The sequence below is a fragment of the Eucalyptus grandis genome, chromosome 11 (assembly GCF_016545825.1).
Source record: "Eucalyptus grandis isolate ANBG69807.140 chromosome 11, ASM1654582v1, whole genome shotgun sequence".
NCBI classification, from domain to species: Eukaryota; Viridiplantae; Streptophyta; class Magnoliopsida; order Myrtales; family Myrtaceae; genus Eucalyptus; species Eucalyptus grandis.
Window position 1 is genome coordinate 9,650,442 of NC_052622.1, and position 22,997 is coordinate 9,673,438.

The 22,997-nt window shown below is 38.2% G+C and overlaps 1 protein-coding gene across 1 annotated transcript; it reads right to left on the reverse strand.

Annotated features, from left to right (window-relative positions):
- Positions 1 to 13,775: 13,775 nt before the first annotated feature.
- On the reverse strand, positions 13,776 to 19,976 carry LOC120285925 (probable leucine-rich repeat receptor-like protein kinase At5g49770). The gene is given in 21 exon segments (XM_010066900.3): positions 13,776 to 14,386; positions 14,777 to 15,012; positions 15,128 to 15,347; positions 15,965 to 16,001; positions 16,003 to 16,099; positions 16,195 to 16,359; positions 16,466 to 16,585; positions 16,588 to 16,949; positions 17,082 to 17,219; positions 17,372 to 17,443; positions 17,636 to 17,678; positions 17,681 to 17,709; positions 17,910 to 17,978; positions 18,068 to 18,139; positions 18,236 to 18,307; positions 18,559 to 18,633; positions 18,729 to 18,890; positions 19,039 to 19,110; positions 19,207 to 19,281; positions 19,700 to 19,771; positions 19,868 to 19,976. Coding segments are annotated over 21 exon segments (2,757 nt in total). The 5' UTR covers positions 19,969 to 19,976; the 3' UTR covers positions 13,776 to 13,918.
- Positions 19,977 to 22,997: the final 3,021 nt, after the last annotated feature.

Genomic DNA, 22,997 nt, shown 5'->3' on the forward strand with positions numbered 1-22,997 from the left:
TAACTTTGCCCAAAGGGACATTTAAGTGCCATAACTTACAAAATGTACACTTAAGTGCCACATTTGAAGAAAAACGGATCACTTGAGTGCCACTTCAGCCAAAATCCGACCAAAACGCCGATGTGGCATTTTTCCGCGAAAGCGCGCCAAAACGATGTCGTTTTGCACGCGACATGGCCAAATAATGAAAAAATTGCGTCGTTTTGGTCTAACGTGGTAAAAAAATAAATAAAATTTAATTTAATTAAATTTAGTTAAAATATTCAAAAATAATGATTTTAAAATTAAATATAGTTAAAATATTTTAAAAAATAATATTTTTTAAAATTAAATTTAGTTGAAATATTAAAAAATTATTTAAAAATTATTTAAAAAATTTAAAAAAAAAAAAAAGGAAAGGGGGGAGGCGACTCAAGGATTAGCCCTCGGCCGCCGCCACCGTCGCCGGAAAGGGCCGGTGATGGTAGGGAGGGTCGGCGGGGTCGCGAGCCCGGCTGTGGGGTGGCGACCTAGCCAACCGGCGGCGAGAGATCGTAGCTCTTGGCCCATCGGGCGAGGGTTGCAGCCCTCACCCAAATCCGGCGAGGGTCGGCGGCCCTTGGCCCTGCCCGGCGAGGGCCGCCGACCCTCACCAGATCTAGGTGAGGGCTCACGAGCCCTCGTCGGGTCGGGTCGTGGTCACGTGGGCCCCGGCCAAGGCCCAAGAACCTCGGCCAACCCTCCCCCGCCGTCGCCGGCCCTTCCGGCGGTGGCGGCGGCCGAGGGCTAGGCGATCCTCACCGCCTCCCCCCTTTCCTTTTTTTTTAAATTTTTTTTAATTTTTAAATTATTAATTTTTTTAATATTTCAACTAAATTTAATTTAAAAATATTATTTTTTAATATTTTAACTAAATTTAATTTTAAAATTATAAATTATAAATATTTTAACTAAATTTAATTTTAAAATTATAAATTATAAATATTTTAACTAAATTTAATTTTAATTTAATTAATTTTTTTAATTTGTTTACCACGTCAGCCCAAAACGACGCTGTTTTTGCATTATTTGACCACGTCGGCGTGCAAAATGGCGTCGTTTTGAGCTTAGTTCATCGGAAAAATGCCACATCGACGTTTTGGCCGGACTTTGGCACTCAAGTAATCCATTTTACTCCGATTTTGGCACTTAAGTGTACCTTTCGTAAGTTATAGCATTTAAGTGTCCTTTTGTGCAAAGTTAAGGCACTCTAAGGGTCCGCACATCGGTAAATAAGATTTGGTGTCCAACTTGACACCTAATTGTTTTTCTTTTTAAAAGCCTATAAGGTCATCTTTTGCATTACCAATAAACACTCACCATAGCACAACCATTCACATATTATCACGCATAAGTCTTCAGCATGCCAAAAGTCAACCACATCACTAAATATACATTATCCAGCAAGCACAACATCAAGAACAACCACGAAATCACAACTGGCCATAACCGGCAGAAACCAGGCCACTCGTGCGTCTCCAAGTTTAATTCCATAAATATAATAAAAATACTCAGAAAATACTCAAATTTGAATATGTTTTAAAGGACACTTAAATGAATATTTTTCATGGAGATACCTTGACTCAAATCCATCTAGATTAAGAGCAGTAAATCGCTCAAACCGTTACAAAAATTGTGTCTGTTTCCAGAAATTATGTTTTCCGAAATCAGTTTGGTTCGAGGTCCAAAATTTGTCCGTTTGATTTGAAATTTGACTATATTAAACTATAAGATGTGATGAAAATTTTTGTGAAACTCTTTCAAAAATCGAACCCTAAGAGTTGATAAAAATCATTTGAACACCAAAAGGTCATCGTTTCCAGAACAATCCAAGATTCTATTTTGCAAATTATGAAGCTAAAATCTCATTCTTTTAAATCCATAAAATATTGAATAAAATATATGTCATAGTTGAAGATGTCTAGAACATTTATTAAGAGGAAGTAACCTCAAAATCGTAGCATATATTTCCCCACAAAAATGGCAAACAACGAGCATCTAGCATCTAGCAAACTGATTCGGGAGAAATCTACTAAACCAAGCTAAATCACCCTCATTAGAACTAATCCAACCAACTAGATCAACACTAATCCATCTTAAGGTTAATCTAACCAAACTAAACTAACATTAATCTATCTTAAGGCTAATCTCACTTAATACTAATTTAACTAAGCTAATTAGCACTAATCTAACTCCTAAGCACAATTAAAAATATAATCAAGGATTATGGAGTTAACTCACCAGAATTTGACGGCGACAGGTTCACGGTAACAGTGGCATGATGGTGGTGAAGACCCGAGGCTACTTTGTCTCCAACAGAGCTCAAACGGTGGGGGAAAATAGTCTTACAAGGCTTCAGCCAAGGCTGGTCGGTTCTACCGGTGGTGGGGTTCGCTGGTGTGTTGTTGCTAGATGGTGCTAGAAATTTTGGTGGGCTGGAACGGTGAATGGGCTCAAGATGGAAGAGTCAGGCATGTGCTGATGAGGCGGGATGACTTGGACGTGAGGAGCTGTGTGATCGGCAGCAGGGAAAAGGGGATGCAGGCTGACGTGAGAAGAAGGGAAGAAGAGAAGAGAATGGAGGGAGCTGACGATAAAGGAAAAAGTGAGGAAGTGTGGGGAAGAAAGGGACATGCGAGAGAGAGAGAGAGAGAGAGAGAGAGAACGGAGGGGGCAAAGGGTTGGTTGGCTGCAGAAGGAGGAATTTCCCACGCAAGAGAGAAAGAGAGGGAGGGAGAGAGATATCAAGTCAAGGCTTCACCCAATTACCACCCTTACAAAATATCCAAACACTCATGACCATTGCCCCTAAAGTCTTCATTCCAACAAATGAAGCATTCCTCCAATCACAAATCAGGCTTCAAATCTCACAAATTAAATCATCTTGGCAGCCAAATAACCACTTAATGAGCCCATCCGAATTTCTTCTTTTATTTTCTTTTTTTTTCGAAAACCGAATTTTTCATAAAATTCGAGCTCGATGAAAATTCTCCGAAAATGAGACGACGCCTTAAAAATGAATCGTGACATGCTCGAACGTCCGATTCCCGAAACCAAATTCAATTTCATGGTTAAAATCGACCGAACATGATTTTGGTACGACCTAACCTATCGGGTAGCTTTTAGGGATATTAGCACGTTCGACCTGTGGTTGATAATTTTCGATCCATGTTTGTGCATCTCCGACTCGTAGGCAACTCTCGTTATCGTAAAATCGCAAGATTTCAATCACGTGTCCCGATTATAAAATTGATAGAAAATCGGGTTAGTGCCGTTCGACGCGAATTTCGAAATCATGTGGAATCACCCACAATTCAATTACGTGTTTACGTCGAATCGACCTATATCTTATCACCATTTGATTATAACAGGTGTCGTATTGACCCTTGCATATTATTACGGGCGAGCAATCGATTTCCAATCGAATTCTCTAGTATGTCGTGTTTATATCCCCTAACGGCTTCATCTAATAGATTAGTCAACTCATTGGTAATCAGTCCCAAGTAAAATGACTACGGGTGCGTCAACGAAATGACCATTTCATATATCTGAATTGGGGTCGAATTTCAGGATATCACAGTTGTCAAAAGCTCCATTGCTAAACAGAGAAGCGTTGAATTCATTAGAAATACAACGGAATTTGTGAGAGCTAAGGACTTACAACTCAATTGTCCATGAAAGTTCTATGGCGTGCTGAATAAAAATGAGTCATTCCAAATTAGGTTCTTCCAGGTAGAGCATACTTTTCCAATTATATTTGACTATTGAAGGGTCACAAATGTTTGGTTATTGAAGCACTTTTTTAAAATTATTAAAGCAATGCTCGAGATCTTGAGTCCTTAGTTTCAGCTGTTAGTGAATGGGCAATTAGGGTTAATGTGTCAAGGAATTAATACTAAAGAGCTAAGCGGAGGGTAATGAAAATATTGATGGGTTGGTACAAGGAAGAATATGCGCCGGGATGGGATTATGTTGGTGAATACATACTTCAAAACCTATCTAGTAGCATATTTGTAGAGATTGTGGAAAGGACGATGATTGATTTTGAGCTTAAATTTGATAGATTTTACATTTGTTTTGATGGATGCAAATAGGGTTTCTTGATTGGTTATAAAAGAGTTACATGATTAGATGGATGCTTTCTGAAGAGTTTATGCAATGGGAGTTGTTAATTGCTGTGGGGAGAGATACCAACAATTAAATGGTTTCGATAGCTTGGGCAGTAGTGAAGATAGAGAATAAGGATATTTGATCCTGGTTCTTCAAAATTTAATAGCTGACCTTAAGATAACCAATGGGAGAGGATGGGTATTCATGATTGATTAACATAAGGTAATACCATTGTCAATTAATTCCCTTTTAATATTAATTACTTGTACATTTTTTCTGATTTGTATTTGTTGGTTAGAATTCTTATAGGAACTCGTTCCTACATTGGCTGAGTTTATGCCATGTGCTAAGTATAGAATATGTACGTGGCACATATACGAAAACTAGTCAAAGAATTTCAATGAGATAAGTTGTAGAAGCAGTTTTGGCAAATAGTGAAGAGTACCAACATAACTAATTTCAAATTAGCCAAACATGAGTTGTTGCAGCTGACAAATGAAGGTTTTGATGCACTCTTCTAGATAAAAGCGAAGTATTGGTGTCGGGTCTTTTTCAACGAAGAGTTCAAATACGATATCATTGATGACAACGTTAGTGAAACTTTCAATGGCAGGATTTAGAGGTTAGGTACAAACTAATCATCAACATACTAGACTGCATAGGCAATGAGATGAACAAAGTGGCCTAGAGACTATGGTCATAGGATTGTGAAGAGAGTGGATGCAAACGTTGCTGCTAGTAGGTTTTGTCATCAATTTTGGAATTAAGATAATGGATATGAGATCATTGAAAATTATTATAAGTATGTTGTCAACCTAGATAGAAGAAAGTGTTTATGTTGAGCTTGGTAACTAAATGGAATTCCATGTGCCCATGACATTTGTGCCATTCAAATAAAGCAACAAAAACCAAAGGATTACCTAGATGATTGATACCAAAAAAAAAAAAAAACTCATATCTTGCTTCATACCAATTCATGATGTTGCCTATCAGAAGTACCAAATTTTGCGAGCCGATAAATTGTGAAAGCCCTCCACCTTTGCCATTGAAGAAGTAAATGGGAAAACCATACATGAGACAAAGAATACAGCAAGAAAAGACATCAACTCAAAGGATGAGTAGAACTGGGGTAAAGATGAAACAATTCTATTGCCACAAGGAATGACACTGTAAGAAAATTTGTGAGCTAAAAAAGTAACATCAATAGCAAGATGCAGGGGTTGATTTAGGGCAAGGAATAGGGCCTACTGAAGAGCTTAGTTGGGCAGGGGGCAAACAAAAAGCCTTGCTGTAAGGTAAGTATCCTATTTGCCTCAATAATTTTTCAATTCATATTCAATAGATTTTGATGGTTGACCATGCACTAGCTTCACCTGTAATTAATTTGAGAAGTTTTCTACATTTGTTTCTATCATGAAAATGAGTAATAGTCTAATTATTTGTTTTAGTTGGCCATAGTCTTGATATAATGCACTGTTGTAAGGTCTATTGAAGGGCCAAAAGAAGGCCTCGTTGTAGGCCCAAGTACAGGGACAGGCACAGGTATAGGCAGGACAACAACAACAACAACTGAGTCCACTGTTGAACAAACGAGGAAAAAATATCATGTAAAGTTGAACATCGTTGTATTTGTCTTTTATAGGCTGAAATTTAATTTTAATTTAATTAGAAAAATACCGGGTGTCGGGTTTTGGCACTGAAAATTGTTTTAGATACTATATTAATAGTGGGACTTTAAAAGAGATGATATCAAATTTTTTGATTTGATTTGACCATGTATTCATACACGATTATTTTAAAATGTATTTGTAATATGAAGAAAATAGGTCAAGATCACTATTTTAAATGAGGCATTTAAATGCAAAACACGATATCTTGGGCCAAAATTGTGTGAATGCATGAATGATATAAGAAACCTGTCATGAGCCTTAAAGGCTGAACGATGCTCCTTTGAGAATGCTCCAAGTCAACGGATGCCAATCGCAGTGGATGCTGGGCCAATGCTCCTAAGCGGAATGCCGTCTAAATGTAGACGTTGCCATGCTTGATGGTGCAAGACGATACCCAATTATGCCAGAAGACCGCTGACTGTTGAGTCGACCGTGACTAGTGAGTCGTAATTAATTAGGATATATGAATGATTGAAATTGAGAGACCTAATTAGAATACGGAATTGTGTGGTGCGGTATGGGACATACCATAACAATTTGGTCTGGTAATTGGGGCTCGTGTGATTGTGGTGACATGTACGCATACACATATATACATATTGAGATGTCCCAGTGTTATGTGATTTCAATACAATTATGTGTGAATGGAAAGGTACTGATGTGTAGGAGAATACTGGCGCTAGGGGAGTTTTGGGAAAAATCTTATTAGAATGCCCGTGAGTGTATTTTTCTCCTAATCGAGATTTAGGGAGTGGACTCGCTAAGACGTCGTCTCACCCCATTGTGAGCTAATTTTTCAGGTCCCTAGATAGAAGATCGTCAAGCAAGGTGCAGGGGTTCACAAGAAGTGAAATCTAGATTTTTCTTTAGTCCCTGCCAAATGTCGACGGGTCTTCCATCTGATCTAGACAATGGGTGACAGTTCACCCTAGGATTATCGAAAAGTCTGATAGGATCATAGGGAGGGACTTGATCCCCTGGACAAGGAGCTCGAAGTGTAGATAGTCTAGAAGCTCTTCTTTTTGAAATGGACCCATGTTGTGTTAGACTTTTCTGTATATAAATACTATTGTATAAGTGTGTTTGGTGAAAATATTATCCTACGTTTTTGTGATAGCCTCCTCTCTTGTCCCACATCGCCTAGGGAGAGAGGTCTTGGTTAGCTTATAAGGCTTGGGTCCCTCTAATCTATGTAATGCGTTTTAAAGCCGTGAGGGAAAAGACCGTGGTTGAAATGGTGGTTCGTCCGCGCAAGAGCGGATGACCCAAAGCGGACAATATTACACAGTGGGGCCCGGGATGTTACAAGTGGTATCAGAGCCGACTCCCGACCGTGTGTGAGGCCACAGGAGCCCAAGATGTTACAAGTGGTATCAGAACCGACTCCCGACCGCGTGTGGGACCACAACTCGAATGCTGTTCTGACGCCCGTGGGGCCACAGCGAGGACATTGTTCTATTAAAAGGTGGAGAGTGTGACCTCCTCTCTTGTCCCACATCGCCTAGGGAGGGAGGTCTCGATTAGCTTATAAGGCTTGGGTCTCTTTAATCTGTGTAACGCGTTTTAAAGCCGTTAGGGAAAAGACCGTAGCTGGAATGGCGGTTCGTCCGCACCAGGGCGGGTGACCCAAAGTGGACAATATTACATAGTGGAGCCCGGGATATTACAGTTTTTATCTCATTTTTGTGTTGTCTAAAGTTTATTATTATGTTTCCGTATGTGCGATAAAATAAATGGGTCGGCACCAATTCCTGAGATGTTGCAAATTTTTATCGACCACCGAGAAATGTGCATGTGCTCGAGGTTCGGGTCATGACACATCAGATTTCTTCTCATGAAGAATGAAAAGTTCTAAAAACCACAATATTTGCAAATAAAAACTTTTTCCTATCTCCAGATTATTTCAACCATAAGGAAAGGCCCTTGAAAGATTTTTGTCCAAAATTTGGGTAGAGAAGTGAAGAGAACCAAGAAAATTTGACGCCAAAAACAAACCCGACAGAGCAAAAATAAAAAATAAATAAAGCAAGACAGACAACAATTAACATAAATTTTGGGGTTATGCTCATTTCTTGCAAAATTGCTCGTCTTCTTCACCAACCCCTTCCGAATCAAGAATTTCTAAATGAAATTTTAGGAAAAGTCGGCACACAAATCACATTTAAGGCTTAGATTTCGAAAACTAAAAACCTAGAATCTCTTAATCAACGAGTTACGGTGAAATCAACAGCGAAGATACAAACCTAGCTCAAACGAGTGAGGAGGAGAGTTGCTCGGTCATAGTGGCCGTCTCCATCATCGACACCGCTCAATCCACCATTGAGGCTTTTGCAGGACGAGTGTCACATGTACTCACGTTTGACAAAGAACTCCAACTCATGAGGCGTTAGATTGTGATCTGCATATGGATTTAGGGCTTAGAGTTCATACAAATGAATGATTAATTCTAGACGGGGAAGAAAGGATTGAAGAAAAACGCAAGGGGAAGGGTTCAACGGAAGGAAAATATTTTGGAACGTGAAAATAGGAGAGAAGAGACACCATCATTTTGGATAAGTAAACAATATCCAAAACTACGTCATTTTGCTAACTAGGACAATTTTCTTTGCCCTAGTTGCCATGTAGGAGAGAGAAATGATTAAAATAAGCTACGTCAACATTTTCGTTAGTATAAATTAATGGTGTTAACAGAGGGACTCAATTAAAACCAACTTGAAAATTTTAAGAGTTTATTGCACTTCAACAAGTTTTAGAATTCAATTGTACTTTCCTGACAAGTTTTAGGATTTCTACTAAATATATCCCTAAAAGTTTCTTTAAATTTTCAACTTTGAAACCTCCTTCTTCAAATGGTCAACCAGAGATGTTAAACTCGTCATTTGAGCTTACATTGAATCGACATTCTCCAACTTGTCCATTAATGTAGGTGGAGGTTGATGTCGACCTTCAAATAACTCCAAAATCACCTCTATCGCTCGATCGGATAATTTCGCATTTACCCATTTGAAATATTTGCACTTTGAGCCTTCTCTATATCTACCGCACTCATGGAATCTTCTCCTAGGCTTCAACCAAGTCCTAGATGTTCTTATCAGACTTGGTAACCCACATTGATAGTAACACTCACTATCAAATTCGCTTTTTTGGCACGAATGCAAGCCGCTGCTGAAGCTTCTGCCTTCCATTTGCAAGAATGAGCTAATAATTTTGGGAGAAAATCGAAGTACACCCTCAGATTGGGGATTTAGGGTTTTAAACTTTCAATTCTCTTTTAATTAGGGAATTTAAGGTTCTTACTTGGGGGAAAGACGCCACACGGCATCATTTTATTGTTTAAATGTTAACTATACTCTCTGGAGAGCCATATTGGATTTTCGACTAACAAGATTGGTGCTAACACTAAAATGATCGTTTTCAAAACATTTTAGCACTTAAATGATCCAAAATAAAACTTTTGGCACCAAAATGAGTGCCGTACACAAATTTTGGCACTTCTAGTGTACTTACCCTTGGATTTAAGTATAAAAAAACTTGGTAAAAGAGTTTGTTACCAACAATTTTTGGGGTCAATTCAAAAAAAAAAAAAAAACAAACAAACTTTAGATCTAGTCCTAAATCTACCCCAAACTTTTTTTATCTAAAAAAAAGCCAAACTTATGATCTAGTCCCAAATCTACCATGAATTTTGTTGTCTAAAAAGAAGATTAATACCATGAAAAGCCCCAAACTGACACATATGTCACAAATTTACCATAATCCAAACTAATTTTTTGACCATGAAAAACCTAAATCGATACACTTGTGACAAATTTATCCCAAATGAATTTTTGGCCATCAAAAATCCCAAATTAGTATATTTATGATAAATTTACCATCTGTTAGTTATATGACACGTGACAATTGACGGATGTACCAATTTTGGGATTTTACCCTCCGTTTGCACTCAAAAATCACCAACTTTTAATCTATTCTCAAATCTACCCCATCGTCCAATCCCACTTAACGTGACATTTCCACATCAATAATAAATATACATCAACAATGCATCATAGAAAATTATCTTCAAAATAAAACCGTTCTAGGATATAAAAAAAATTAGGGACCACCAACCGTGACTTTTGGATAGAGTACTAATAGGGGAAAATTTAGAACTAGAGTAAGAATTGATGATTTTCGACAAAAAATATTGGGGTACATTTGGGATTGGACATATAGTTTGGGGATTTTCTAGGAAAAAAGAAAAGTTCAAGATAAATTTGGGACTAAACCTAAAGTTTGGAGTCTTTCTAAGATTTAAAAAAAGTTTGGGGTAGATGTGAAACTAGACCTAAAGTTTGGCATTTTGAAGGAGAAAAAAAGAAAGTTCATGCTAGATTTGAGACTAGACCTAAAGTTTGAAGAGTTGGCCCTAATTTTTTGTTACCAAGGGCCTATTTGTTAAAAAAAAGTACGTTCCCCGTTTCAAAAATTTCTATTTTTTTATTCCAAGGAATGAAAAATAATAGAAACATGTTTGGTAAAATTTTTGTTCCTAGGAATAATTTGGAACATAAACAAAAAATAGAAAAAAAGTAGCTTCTTGTTCCGGGAATAATTTATAGAATCAAATTTTCTCTCTCTTCTCTTTTCTTCTTCTTCTTCTTCTTCTTCCTTTTGGTTGGTCACCGGCCTTAGCCATGGCCGACGCCAACAACCGGCCAGACAAGGGCCAGTGACCTTGTCAGAGCGTCGTTGACCACCAGAGACGTCAAGCCACGGCAAGACTTGTCAGCCCGAGCATCAACCCGAGCCTTGCCGTGGCTGGGCGAGGCACAACGAGGCTCGACCTCACCCAACCAAGAAGGCCGAGCCTTGCGCAGCCACGGCAAGGCTCAACCTCCCCAGCCGCGCTAAGCCAAGGCTTGTCGTGGCTAGGCTGACTTCCGGCGAGCTCACCAAACCCACCAAACATATTTCTATCCCGAGAATAGAAATTTAGAGAAGTTACCAAACGCATTCTTTTGCCTAGAAATTGTTTCCAATAACAGAATAAAAAAATATATCATTTTTTTATCAAAAATTGTTCCTCGGAAATGGTTACCAAACGCACCCAACTCTCATTTGAATTTCATATTACTAACATTTATTTGTTCTCTTTATTTATCAACTTTTCTATGAATTACCACCTTTATTTATCTCACTACCAACTCTTTTTTAAATCACAAATCTTAGTTAAAGTAATTATCAACTTTTCACATACCAACTAATAATGCATTATTTGGCTATTAGCCTTTGTTCTTTTTTGCCATTTGGCTTTTTTCATTGGCGCCCTTCCACTCACTAGTTCCTAGCTTTTGAGTACAAGTTTTTGGTGCTAGTCTCGTTGTATAATGGTTCAAGCTTCAATATATACTTACCTTTACAAAAAAAAAGACTAATAATGCATTGCCAACTCATGTATGAGTTAATTACTAATATTTAATTGGTGTTTTCTTTTTTTAAATATCAACTTCCCTACTCTTTGACCCAAAAAAAAAAAAAAAAAAAAAGCTTCTCTCATCCTTTACCAATTTTTATATACCTTTCTACCAAACTACTTAAATTTGCCAACTATAAATAATTTATCAATCTTTATTTGTGTGAGTTACTTGGCTTAAATTGTTAACTAGCTTATGGTTATCAATAGAGTTGCTTGTTAGTATTTATTTGTTGCTATTACACTTACTGACTTTTTCTATCAATTTATCACTTTTATTTGCTCTACTAACAAACTTTTTTACCAACTCATTTGGAAAATTATCAAGTTGAGTGATTGAATTTTCTCGGATTCCAACTAGCTTTACATTACCAAGACTTATTTGAGATATTCACCAATATTTATTTGGATTATTTTGCTATTAAGGGCCCGTTTGTTTTCGTTTCTTTTTTTATTTTTAAACAACTTTTCTGTTTTTTTGTTCCGGGAACAAAAAAAGGAACATAAACACGTTTGGGTGTGTTTTTGTTCCAAAATTGTTTTTTTGTTTTTAAACACATCCGGAACGTAAAAACAAGAAACAAAAAAAAGTTGTTTCTTGTTTCTGGAACACATTTTAGAAACACTTCTCTCTTTTTTTTGTTTTTCTTCTTCTTTTTCTTTCTTTTTTTCTTTGGCCGGTCGCCGGCCTCAGCCATGGCCGGACCGGCCGTCGAGGGCCGGCGACCTCGCCGGAGCGTCGCCGACCCCCGGCGAGGCCGAGCGTCTCGAGCGGCGGACGTCGGCTGCGGTGCAAGGCTCGGCCGTGGGGTCTCGAGCGGCGGACGTCGAGGAGCGGAGTGGCGAGATGGCCGGTCGAGTCGTGGGCGCGGGGGTCGGCGATTGAGCGGATCTCGAAGTCGTGGGTCACGGCTCGGTGAGATCCGATGCGGCGGTGGCGAACGGAGGCTCGAGACTTGCGGATGCGTCGATCGGGGTGAGGTGGAGGGCGGTCTTTGGGGCTCCGGCGTCGCTAGGTCGTCGGCGGAGGCTTCGAGTGCAGGTCTGGTGTCGCGAGGGGAGAACACGGAGCGGCAGGCGACGGATCCGGGGACGTAGAGGTCGCCGACGCCGTCGGGCGCGGTCCGGCGTCGCGGCGTGCGGGGACGCGGTGGCTGCTCCAATGAATGGCGGAACAGTGGCGGCGAGGAGGCGTCGAGCGCGGTCGCCAATGCGGTGGAGGGAGACGACGTTGTGGCTCGGGTCACCGTCGGCTCGGCGTGGCGAGGCCGACCTCACGCCTAGGCCGGGCGAGCTCGAGCTCACCCAGATCCGGCGAGGGCGAGGCCGCCGGCCCTCGTCGGCCGGTCGCCGGCCATGGCCGAGGCCGGCGACCGGCCAAAGGAAGAAAAAAGGAAAAATAAAAAAGAAAAAAATAAAAAATAAGAAAGAAAATAGAAAAATAAAATAAAAATATTAAAAAATTAAAAGAAATAAAAAAATTATACAAATTTACCAAACGTATTTCTATTCCTTTTATATTTCGGAACAGATTTACCAAACGCGTTATTTTGTTCAAAAATTGTTCCCTAACAGAAACATTTTTTTCTATTTCTGTTCCCATAAACAATTTTTAAACGAAACGTTACCAAACGCACCCTAGTTACCCTTTGTTCTTAGATCTAACAACAAAAATGCTTCGCCATTGTTAACCACATTTATTTACCTATATTAGTGACAGCTCATGTTTACTGACCATTATATAGAAAAACCATTTTTTTAATGTAACTTACTACCTTTTATTCGATTTAGTCACCACATTTACTTACCACTTACTAATATTATTTTTGTTTTAAATTAACATTTTTATTTGCCTTACTTATTAATCATTTTATACAATTCTATGACTTATTAATATAGCGTTATTACTCTCTGAGTTTATTACTAACATTTACTTGATTTTCTTTAAATAACCAACTTCTCTTATTTCTGCCATAGTCATCTTATTATTTGGTTCAAAGGTTAACACAGCAGTACATTTATGCGTTTTTCTTTCTTCCTCTACTTGCAGTTTGAACGGCCTGAATTCTGATCCATCCTTCTTCTTCTTTTTTCCGTTTCTCTTCTTTTGCGTTTACCCTTCTCCCTCTACACCCACTGGCCAAGAAGCACCACCATGCAGGGGTGATGGCATCTAAAGTAACAGTAGCCAATGTCGTGGTCGTTGTCCCCTTGCAACCCCCCCTTTCTTGGCTTCTACTGACACAACTCTCTTCTTCCCGTCTCGTCAGAAGCAGAAGCAGCCTTCGCTCATAGGCAAGATTCACGAGACATGGCGAGCGATGAAGACTATGCAAAGAAGCAGGCAAGCCAGAACCGGCAGTCCAGGAAGTACAAGGAGTTCGTGGTGGCCCTCATGTCCTCCCAATCACTCAAAAAACGAGTCCATACACTGTCTTCTCCGCGAGAAGACCAACCGGTTGCACAAGTGGATGATGAATGATCACTTCGTTCAGAATTCTACTCACACATAGAGGCCGGCAATTTTACATGATTGAATTCTCAACTGTATACAAACATCACTAGAAACTGAAAATCTGGAAAGAGTTAGTCATGAATACATATGCTAGTTTGATTTTCTTAATGTACACTGAAGCTGATCATGACTATAATTTGCCTACTGGGGTTAGATTCTCGAAGGTGGGAAGCCCCCACTATCCTCTGTGAAGTCCTCGTTGCTGTAGGGATCTGTGGAATACCCCTTACTCGCCTCCTCATAACTGGCTGAAGTGGTCGCGGATTCGGCCTTTGGATTCAAACCCGCGAAAACTATGATGTTCTCAATTTCCTTCACCACCTCTCCCATGGTTGGCCTGTCTGCTCCTGATTCTTCCACACATCTCATTGCTAACTCCACAAACCTCTCGAGACCCTTCAAAGACGTGCCCAAGCCAATGGCCGGGTCGAGAATCCCCTGCAGATTGTACAAATCTTTGTCCTTATCCATGACCACCCTCACTTCTCTCACAATATATGTGCCCCGCTCTATTGGCCTTCTGGCTGTAAGGAGTTCCAGCATCACTACTCCAAAGCTATACACATCACTCTTCTCGGTCAGTTGTTGGGTCATGTAGTATTCGGGATCCAAGTAGCCCTTCACAGGAATATAGCATGATCGGTTTGTAAAACTCAGCACAAAAAGCTAGACTAACAATAATGCCTTCAACTCTTATCACCCTTTTTCATCAACTTAGGTAAACTGATTGTCTCTTGTTTTGAGACAAACTAGCATCCTCTCTCATGTGACTGCAGAAATAGTCATGATTATCATCCAAACTGAAAAGAACGATTATCATAAATTGTTTTGTCTAAAGAAGCCTCTTGATAAAAGCCTGTAAAGCGCACTTACTCCACTAGACAATTACTGTCCTAGTTTTTGGTTCTCAAGAACATGGGCCGTTTTAGGAATCAAAAAACTCATTCAAAGTTTGTGTTGCCGAGAAAAGTTTGACTATCTACCGTTAGACTAAAGCTCATTACTGACCATTGTTCCTTTGACTTGAGTGGTGACATGACCCCTTTCACCTTCTGTCACGGGCTTGGAGAGACCAAAATCAGCAACTCTCGCATTCAAGTGATCATCCAATAGGATGTTGGTTGATTTTATGTCTCTATGTATGATCGGAGGATTAGCAAACTCATGAAGATAAGCCAGACCTCGGGCTGCATCAATGGCTACTTTGAGTCTCCTTGCCCAATCCAACCTGATTCCTGACTTTCCTGCAAGTCGAAACTTGTAGTTGTGAACGCGGATGATATGAGCTAGGAATTTTTTCTTAAAAACCTAAATTCCGCATGAATGCTTTCTCAACATAAGAAACTTGAGAGGAGATACCTGAGAGACCCTCTTCGAGGGTACCATTTGGAAGGAACTCGTACACTAGCAATTGTTCACCTTGCTCAGAACAAAAACCGACAAGGCTGACAAGATTCTTGTGATGAACTCTTGACAGAAGCTCAATCTCATTTTTGAACTCGACCCCACCCTGCATAGATCCCTGCTGTGCTCGTTTTATGGCGACTAGAGTTCCAGTGGGAAGAGTACCCCTGTAGACCTGCCACAGCAACAACAAAATTTATAACTCAGGCAGTTTCCAGGACAGCTGATGATTTTCAAGTCAAATAGAAAAAATTTAACAATGCTGGTGCAGTGTTGATACAGTTCTCAGATTAAAGAGACATAAGAAGGAAATTAAAGCAAAAAAAATTTTAGAACCATCTACTGTTCAGAAATATAATGGAATCAGGGATCAACTTAAATGGAAACATTCAAATAAGAAAAGCAGTTGAGGAATTTAAAGCAACGTGAACATATAAGTCTCTTTGAAAGAGAAGAAAAGTAAGTAGAAACTAATGTGCAGCAACATGTACGACTTCCCATCTCTCAGCTTTGCTTTTTCTCTGTATGAGCAAACTCACGTCTGGTTTTGTCAAGTCTAAGAAGCCCTTATTTGTTCATGTAAAATTCTAGCAGGAGATTTCAAACTCAGTAACTGTCATACAGTGGACCTATGCTTCAAAAAAGGTGGCGAATAAAAGGAACTTATACAAAAGGTTATTCTTGCTAACGTGAGGACTGCAACAAAAGTCTCGAGGTATATTATAAAGAGTACAGGAGCAAGAGTATGCTAATTGAGGTTTCTCTTAGCAGAACTGAGCCAAGAGAGGAAACCTTTCCATAGCCGCCAGATCCAATTTGATTGGCTTCTGAATTTGTTGGTGTATTTCGTAAGCTCTTCTAGAGAAAACCATCTCGCTCCTTTGAGTTGGGGAAATTCGCCGCTGCTCTTATTCGGGTCCCAGTTTACTGCATTTCCATAAATAACAACAAACATTGACTGAAACTTACTTCCAGAATCAGAGACAAGCTAAGTGGCAAGTATGCAGTGAATCTGCCCATACCAAAAGGGTTGCTTTGCTCTGTAGCCTTTTCTGCTCTTTTCTTTTGACAAAAAGCATAAACCCCTACAAAAGCCAATAGCAAGAGGAGAACAAAACCACCAGCTGCTGCACCAACGATGACACTGATGTTTAACAAATTTTTGGATGTAGTTGGTACTTGTACATCTGCGAGTGAGAAAGAGGAAGAGAGATTGTTGTTAGTATGATAGAAATAAAGATAATCTAGATAGACAAGGCAACAGAATGTGTCTCTGTTAATTTGAGATATTACCAGCAAAGTTCGTGTACTGATCAGCGATGAAATTCAAAGGCCCGAATAATTTTGGTGGCCAATATGACTGATTACTGAGCACAAAGCCAATAATGTTTATGCTAGTCCAATTGAAACTAACCCCTCGGATGGGAAGACCGCAAGATTCAGTTTAAGGTAATTATATGAATCCTTGCGTGGATCACTCAGTGAGACAGAATCTACTGGAAGTTGATAGGACTGAAAAGACATCGTGATAATGCCTGTGAGGTTTTCGAAATAAGTCGAGCTTCCTAAACCTGAGAAAGAAGGAGCTGTGAAGACTAAAGTTCCTGTGTAAGGATAGCCGCATCTGCAGTTGGGGCTGGAAGTCTGATTTGAATTGCAAACGGCTGGGATGCATTTATTAGGCTGTGTCGAGTATGAGGAGGTGTTGGATTGTGGAATGGTACAGTAACTTTTCCCAGCTGCTCCCGTTTCTTGACAAACCGGATTACTGACAAGTCTGCAGAAATACAATTGTATGAGCACAACATTAGCGGGGGAAAAAATAAAAATAAAACCTGTAAAGAAAAGCATTCTCAATTCATCTTGTGACAAAGTGAGTGAAAGGACCATAGAGTTTTATATGACTTACATCACCTCCACACTGTGATTTCCAGTACTCTGCTTGAAGTTATCAATATTATTGTTCTGCAGATCAATGCGTTGCAATTGATTGCCCTGACTGGAGCCTATATCCAAGGTTCCATTCAGCTGGTTGTTTTTTAAGACCCTGACATCACAGGAAAACTCACACATTCAACCATCATCCCTAATGTCCAAGTTGAAACGCACCAGGAAGTCAATTGTATGAAGCTGGTCGAGTTTTGAAAAAGTATACATTCATTACATTGAGGTAAATATGGAGATTGAGATAATACTTACACACTTTGCAAACTGAAAATGCTGAAAAGGATAACGGGTAGCACTCCCTGAACTTGCGTGCATTCCAGCATTCTGAAATTCATAAAAGGTATAACCCTGTTATTTACTTAGAGATCTTCTATTTTATCTGAAGAAAAAGGGAACAGAGATGGCTAGTCTGAAACCCACATCCAGAAAATAATGAAATGTCATGTTTCATTTCCAGGGGCAGGGAGCAGTTGAAGGGAATTGATGGATGCAATGGACAGAGATTGGGAGACGTACAATGTTGTCAAAGACTGTAATGTCGGAATCCATGAAGGAAATCTGTTGCATCAAAACTATTATTGCTTAAGTCCCTGCAAATCCACCTCCATCAGTTGAAGTCCATGTTTTACATAGTTGTAGCAGGACGATAAGGCAAATTCAAAATTAAGAAAAAAGAGTTTAAGATTATCTTTTACATCTCACCATGTGCTCTGTTTCCCTCTTAGAACTCATAAATGATCAGCAAGTACACTGTGTGCCATTAGATAAATGTAAGACAATTACTACTTACAGGTAGTTGAGGGCGTTCATGCCAGCAAGGTTGGGCAACGGACCAGTTAGCCTATTGTTGGAAAGAAGACTAAAGAGTAGACCAGTAAATTTAGGAGATCAATTACAGTGATATGCACTAGATAACAGTGAAAACGACCATAATTATGTATTGCTTACAGTTCTTGAACAGATGTAAGATTGTTGAGATTTGCAGGCACTGCACCAGCTAAAGAGTTCCTATCAAAGCGTCTGTAACCATTGAAATAAATTAAACATTGACAGGAAGTACAATGAGCACAAGGGAAGTAATCCTCATGACGATTGTGTAGAACCATAAATACTTACACAACTTCCAAACTCCGCACCAGTCCAAGAGTAGAAGGGATGCTACCATTGAGATTATTGTTGTCGAAAAGCCTGCCCCGTTAAAGAAGTTAATGAGGATTTCTATCTTAGAATAAAGGATAAGAAGGCAATTGCCTTCTCCACTTTCCACTGCCTCTCTCCTAGAAAGATGCTTTAAGTATCAAAAGAGGACAACAAAGCCATGCAGTGGGGGGAGAGAGAGAGAGAGAGAAGATCTAACTTTCTTTAGATAAGGCTTGAGAAGCCTCAAGGAAACAATGAATAGACCAGATGCAGCGCCCTAGTGGATTCTCAGAACTTACACGTGTATGAGCCGCATGCCGGAACTGAATAGTTGGGAAGGAATTGTGCCAGAGAGCTGGTTCTGTCCAAAATGACTGTGCATGAAGGCAGAATATTAGTCAGATAACACAGCAAAGATGAATCAGCTCACAGATACAGCTATATGATAAGTTAGAAGACATGCGCGTACAAGTACTTTGCTTGAAGTAGCATATCAAGGCCAGAATTGCTTCCATTCGATACAGGAATAGATCCAGTTAGCTGATTGTCTGCTAGATCCAACCAGTATAGCCTAGAAAGGTTACCGATGATGGCAGGAATCAGCCCAGTGAATCTATTTGAATTTAGAGATCTGCAATGGATTGGAAGGATGAGTTCAGATACTTGCGATGACAAGAAGAATAATGTATGACTGAATTGAGCAAAACATGTTCTAGCTTGTCCAAAACCAATCTTGTACTTGTAAGGTCCAAATCAAGTGTATGGGGTAGAGGACTTACAAATGCACCAGGTTCTGTAGAGATCCAACGGAATCTGGTATTTGGCCGGAAAATCCACAACCAACCAGGATTCTTGCATTTTGAGATGAAAAGGCAGGTTGGTCATTTGTGACTCTGAAAGACGTGGGACACAAAATACACTAGAAATGCTGATGGTATATAGCTTACAAGTGTGTGAGCTTCATCAAGTTTCCAATTTGTTCAGGAAGAGATCCAGTCAGACCCTTGTTGTTAGATAGGTCTCTTCATGAAAAGGTTTATTATAGTCAGCAACCAATTTTTCTTTTTGATCGAAAGTCAGCAACAAATTAAAGGCCTTTTCAAGCAGCTTAAACAGATAAATAGACCAAATCGTAGACATGAATCACGCTACTTGCACAACATTGACAGCTCCATTTTGCAATTTAGGACACAGGGGAGAGAAGAAAACACAAAAATCAAGATAAGAGGACTACATACATGACACCAGCCAAAAAATAAAATAAAAATGGAGCCCTTTTTCCCAATAGTTGCCTCCAATTATGGTTTCTACGTCCAACTTCTAGATAAAACTTTTGTAATATATATCCAAATTATCTTTTGGGAGAAAAAGACTACATAAGTGGTAATTTAGTCCTTGCTCTGAACATAAACTGGGAAGGGAAAGGGACAGTGAACTTACAGAAACTGTAATTCAGATAATTGTCCAATGTCTCCCGAAAGCGGACCTGTCAAACCCGCGCTCGACAGAATTCTGAAAATAAGAGAGTCCGATTATTTGCAGAGATAGATAGAATTCTTAAAGGCAGATTCTCAAACATAAAGTCAAAAAGCAAGCTCAAAACCTTACATGGAAGTAACGCGAGAATTATTGCAGACAATCCCAACCCAATTATTGCCACAAGGATCATTCCCCACCCAGTTGGGCGGTGCAATTTGCCAATCAGTCATTAGCCCCATAATCGCGCTGACTACATTGGAATACATCCAATCGAAAAATAAGAATTTAATAAATAGATGTGTTGTGTGAGTATTGAATAGCAATTATCCAACATCTTCTGTGTGAGTCTGAGGACTGCAGTAGTTTCTGAAGCAAGTTGCCACAAAGTCATGGTTCCTCTATCCTCAAGAGTGCGCAAGCAGGAAAAAGGAAAAGGTAGATAAATTATCCGACAGTAGCTGCTCTAGAGATGTGCAGAACTTTGGTTGCTTTAATAGCCAAACAACAGTATGATCTTTGTTCCAGAGAAACTAACACCCTGTAAAATCTTTGTAACTGACTCACTTATCTAACGAGAGTAGCATGAACTTTGTACCAAAACAAAATACGTGTAGAATGACCTGAACGTAAGATAATGACTTCCAAGTCCAGAACATGCTTAAAGAAAAATTATAAGAACACCAATATAAGTTTAATAATAATTATTGTGAACCTGCTCTAGAAACTTCTGACAGTCAGATTAGATTTACTCATTTGACACATTGCAAAATTTCAGCCCTCAATTTTCTTCTGAAACTTTCTCAGGCAAAATGGCTGGTAAATAAAGCCTCCTTGGAAGAGAGAGGCTGGCAAAAGGGGTGAAACCAGATTTAGATCATCTCAAAAATGACATTAGCATCGTCGATAGGAATACAGGAAAACATCGTTGTCTCAAGAAAGTTGAGTGCACCGGGGTTTTTACAATTGGTTGTGGACAAATGCTCAACTCTGATTCCTGTAAATATCGTGACATCCTCCTGACTGTGGGAACCTTAGTTCGTCTAAGTGGGCAAGGGCACGACAATATGCAGAAAGTCCAGGCAAGCGGGGCTGTGTAATTCGCAAATTCACCTGTATGAAATAATTCATTCCAGGAAATAAACGTCACGAAAGTGGTTGAACCAAGCTTACAATCATAAGGATTTGTAGCTGCATCTCCAGTGGAATCTCCAAGGAGAACAACTAGCAGAATTGCCAGAACTCGCACACCCATGGCTTGGAATCTCGAGACTTGATGAATGCGAAGTTGTTCTTTCAGCTTCAGCAGTTGCATCACGTCAAATTCTTCATCAAGAGACACTTCAACTCGGCTGACAAGATGGCAAAATGGAAAGGCGGGTTGCCAACTTATAGCATATCTTTCTTTCCTTAGCAATCATTTCTGTTTTTTTTTCCCTTTTCTTATCAGGGAAAAGAAAAAGTAATTGTCCCTGAATATTTTTTTATTGTAATCTCGTTGATCCAAATGACGTGCAATGTAATCATCAGCACACCAGAACCATATTCATCCGCATTTCTTTTCTCCATGTGCTTGATTACTTTTGAAGGGGAAGAGTTTACTCAGTCAATACCAAGTGGCAAAGTCCAAATGATCAAGAACAGAGAATATGAGCACCGAAACATGGGTTGAGAAGAGAGTGCGGGACACTTTTGGAGTCTTGCCATAACTCAAGACGACACTTAAGTCGCCATAACTTTAAAATGGTACACATAAGTGCCATCATCGGAGTAAATGGGACACTTAAGTGCCACTCCGGCAAAAATCCGGCCAAATGGCTGACGTGGCGACTTTCCGACGAGCTCGGTCCCAAACGGCGTCGTTTTGCACGCGACGTGGCGGAGAAAATGCAAAAACGACGCCGTTTCGCGTCTACGTGTAAATAATAGTATATAAATTAATTAAATTAGATTTAAAATATTCAAAAAATTTTAAAAATAAGAAAAATTTTAAAAAATTTTAAAAATTAAGAAAAATTTAAAAAATTAAGAAAAATTTTAAAAATTAAGAAAAATTTAAAAATTAAGAAAATTTAAAAAATTAAGAAAAATTTTTAAAATGTTAAAATTTTTAAAATTTTAAAAAATAAGAAAAATTTAAAAAATTTAAAAATTAAGAAAATTTTAAAAATTTTAAAAAATTTTAAAAAATTTAAAAATTTTAAAAAATTTTAAAAAATTAAGAAAATTTAATTTTTTTAAATTAAGAAAATTTTAATTTTTTTAATTTAAGAAAATTTTAAAATTTTTTAAAAATTTTTAAAATTTTTTAAAAAATTAAAATTAAAAAAATTATAAAAAGTGGGAGTGGGAGGCCGAACGGGGCGGCTCCATTGCCGCCACCGCCGGCTCCCTCACCGCCGCCACCTCCGCCGCCGCCGCCTCCCCCACCCCTTTTTTTTAATTTTTTAATTTTTTTAATTTTCTTATTATTATTTTTTAAATTTTTTAAATTTTTTAAAATTAAAATTTTTAAATTTTATTATTTTCTTAAATTTTTTTAATTTTTTAAAAAAATTTTAAAATTTTTTTAAATTTTTAAAATTTTTAAAATTAAAATTTTTTAAATTTTATTATTTTCTTAAATTTTTTTAATTTTTTTAAAAAAAGTTTTAAAATTTTTTTAAATTTTTTAAATTTTTCAAATTAAAATTTTTAAAATTTTCTTTTTTTTTTTAAATTTTTTTAATTTTTTAAAATTAAAATTTTTAAAATTTTCTTTTTTAAAATTTTTTTAAAATTTTTAAAATTAAAATTTTTAAAATTTTCTTATTTTTTAAAATTTTTTAATTTTTTAAAATTTTCTTATTTTTTAAAAATTTTAATTTTTTAAAATTAAAATTTTTAAAATTTTCTTATTTTTTAAAATTTTTTAATTTTTTAAAATTAAAATTTTTAAAATTTTCTTATTTTTTAAAATTTTTTAATTTTTAAAATTAAAATTTTTAAAATTTTCTTTTTTAAAAAAGTTTTAAAATTTTTTAAAATTAAAACTTTTAATTTTTTTAAATTTTTTTTAATTTTTATCTTTGATTTGGAGCTCCGGCGAGCCACGTAGGCAAAAAATAATAATAAAATATTGCCACGTAGGATTCCGGCAGGGTCGCCGGAGGTGGCACTTAAGTGTCCCACTCGAAAAAAAAAGTGGCGGCACTTAAGTGCACTGGATTTTGAAGTTATACGACTTAAGTGTGGCGTCAAGTTATGGCACTTGTGGTGTACT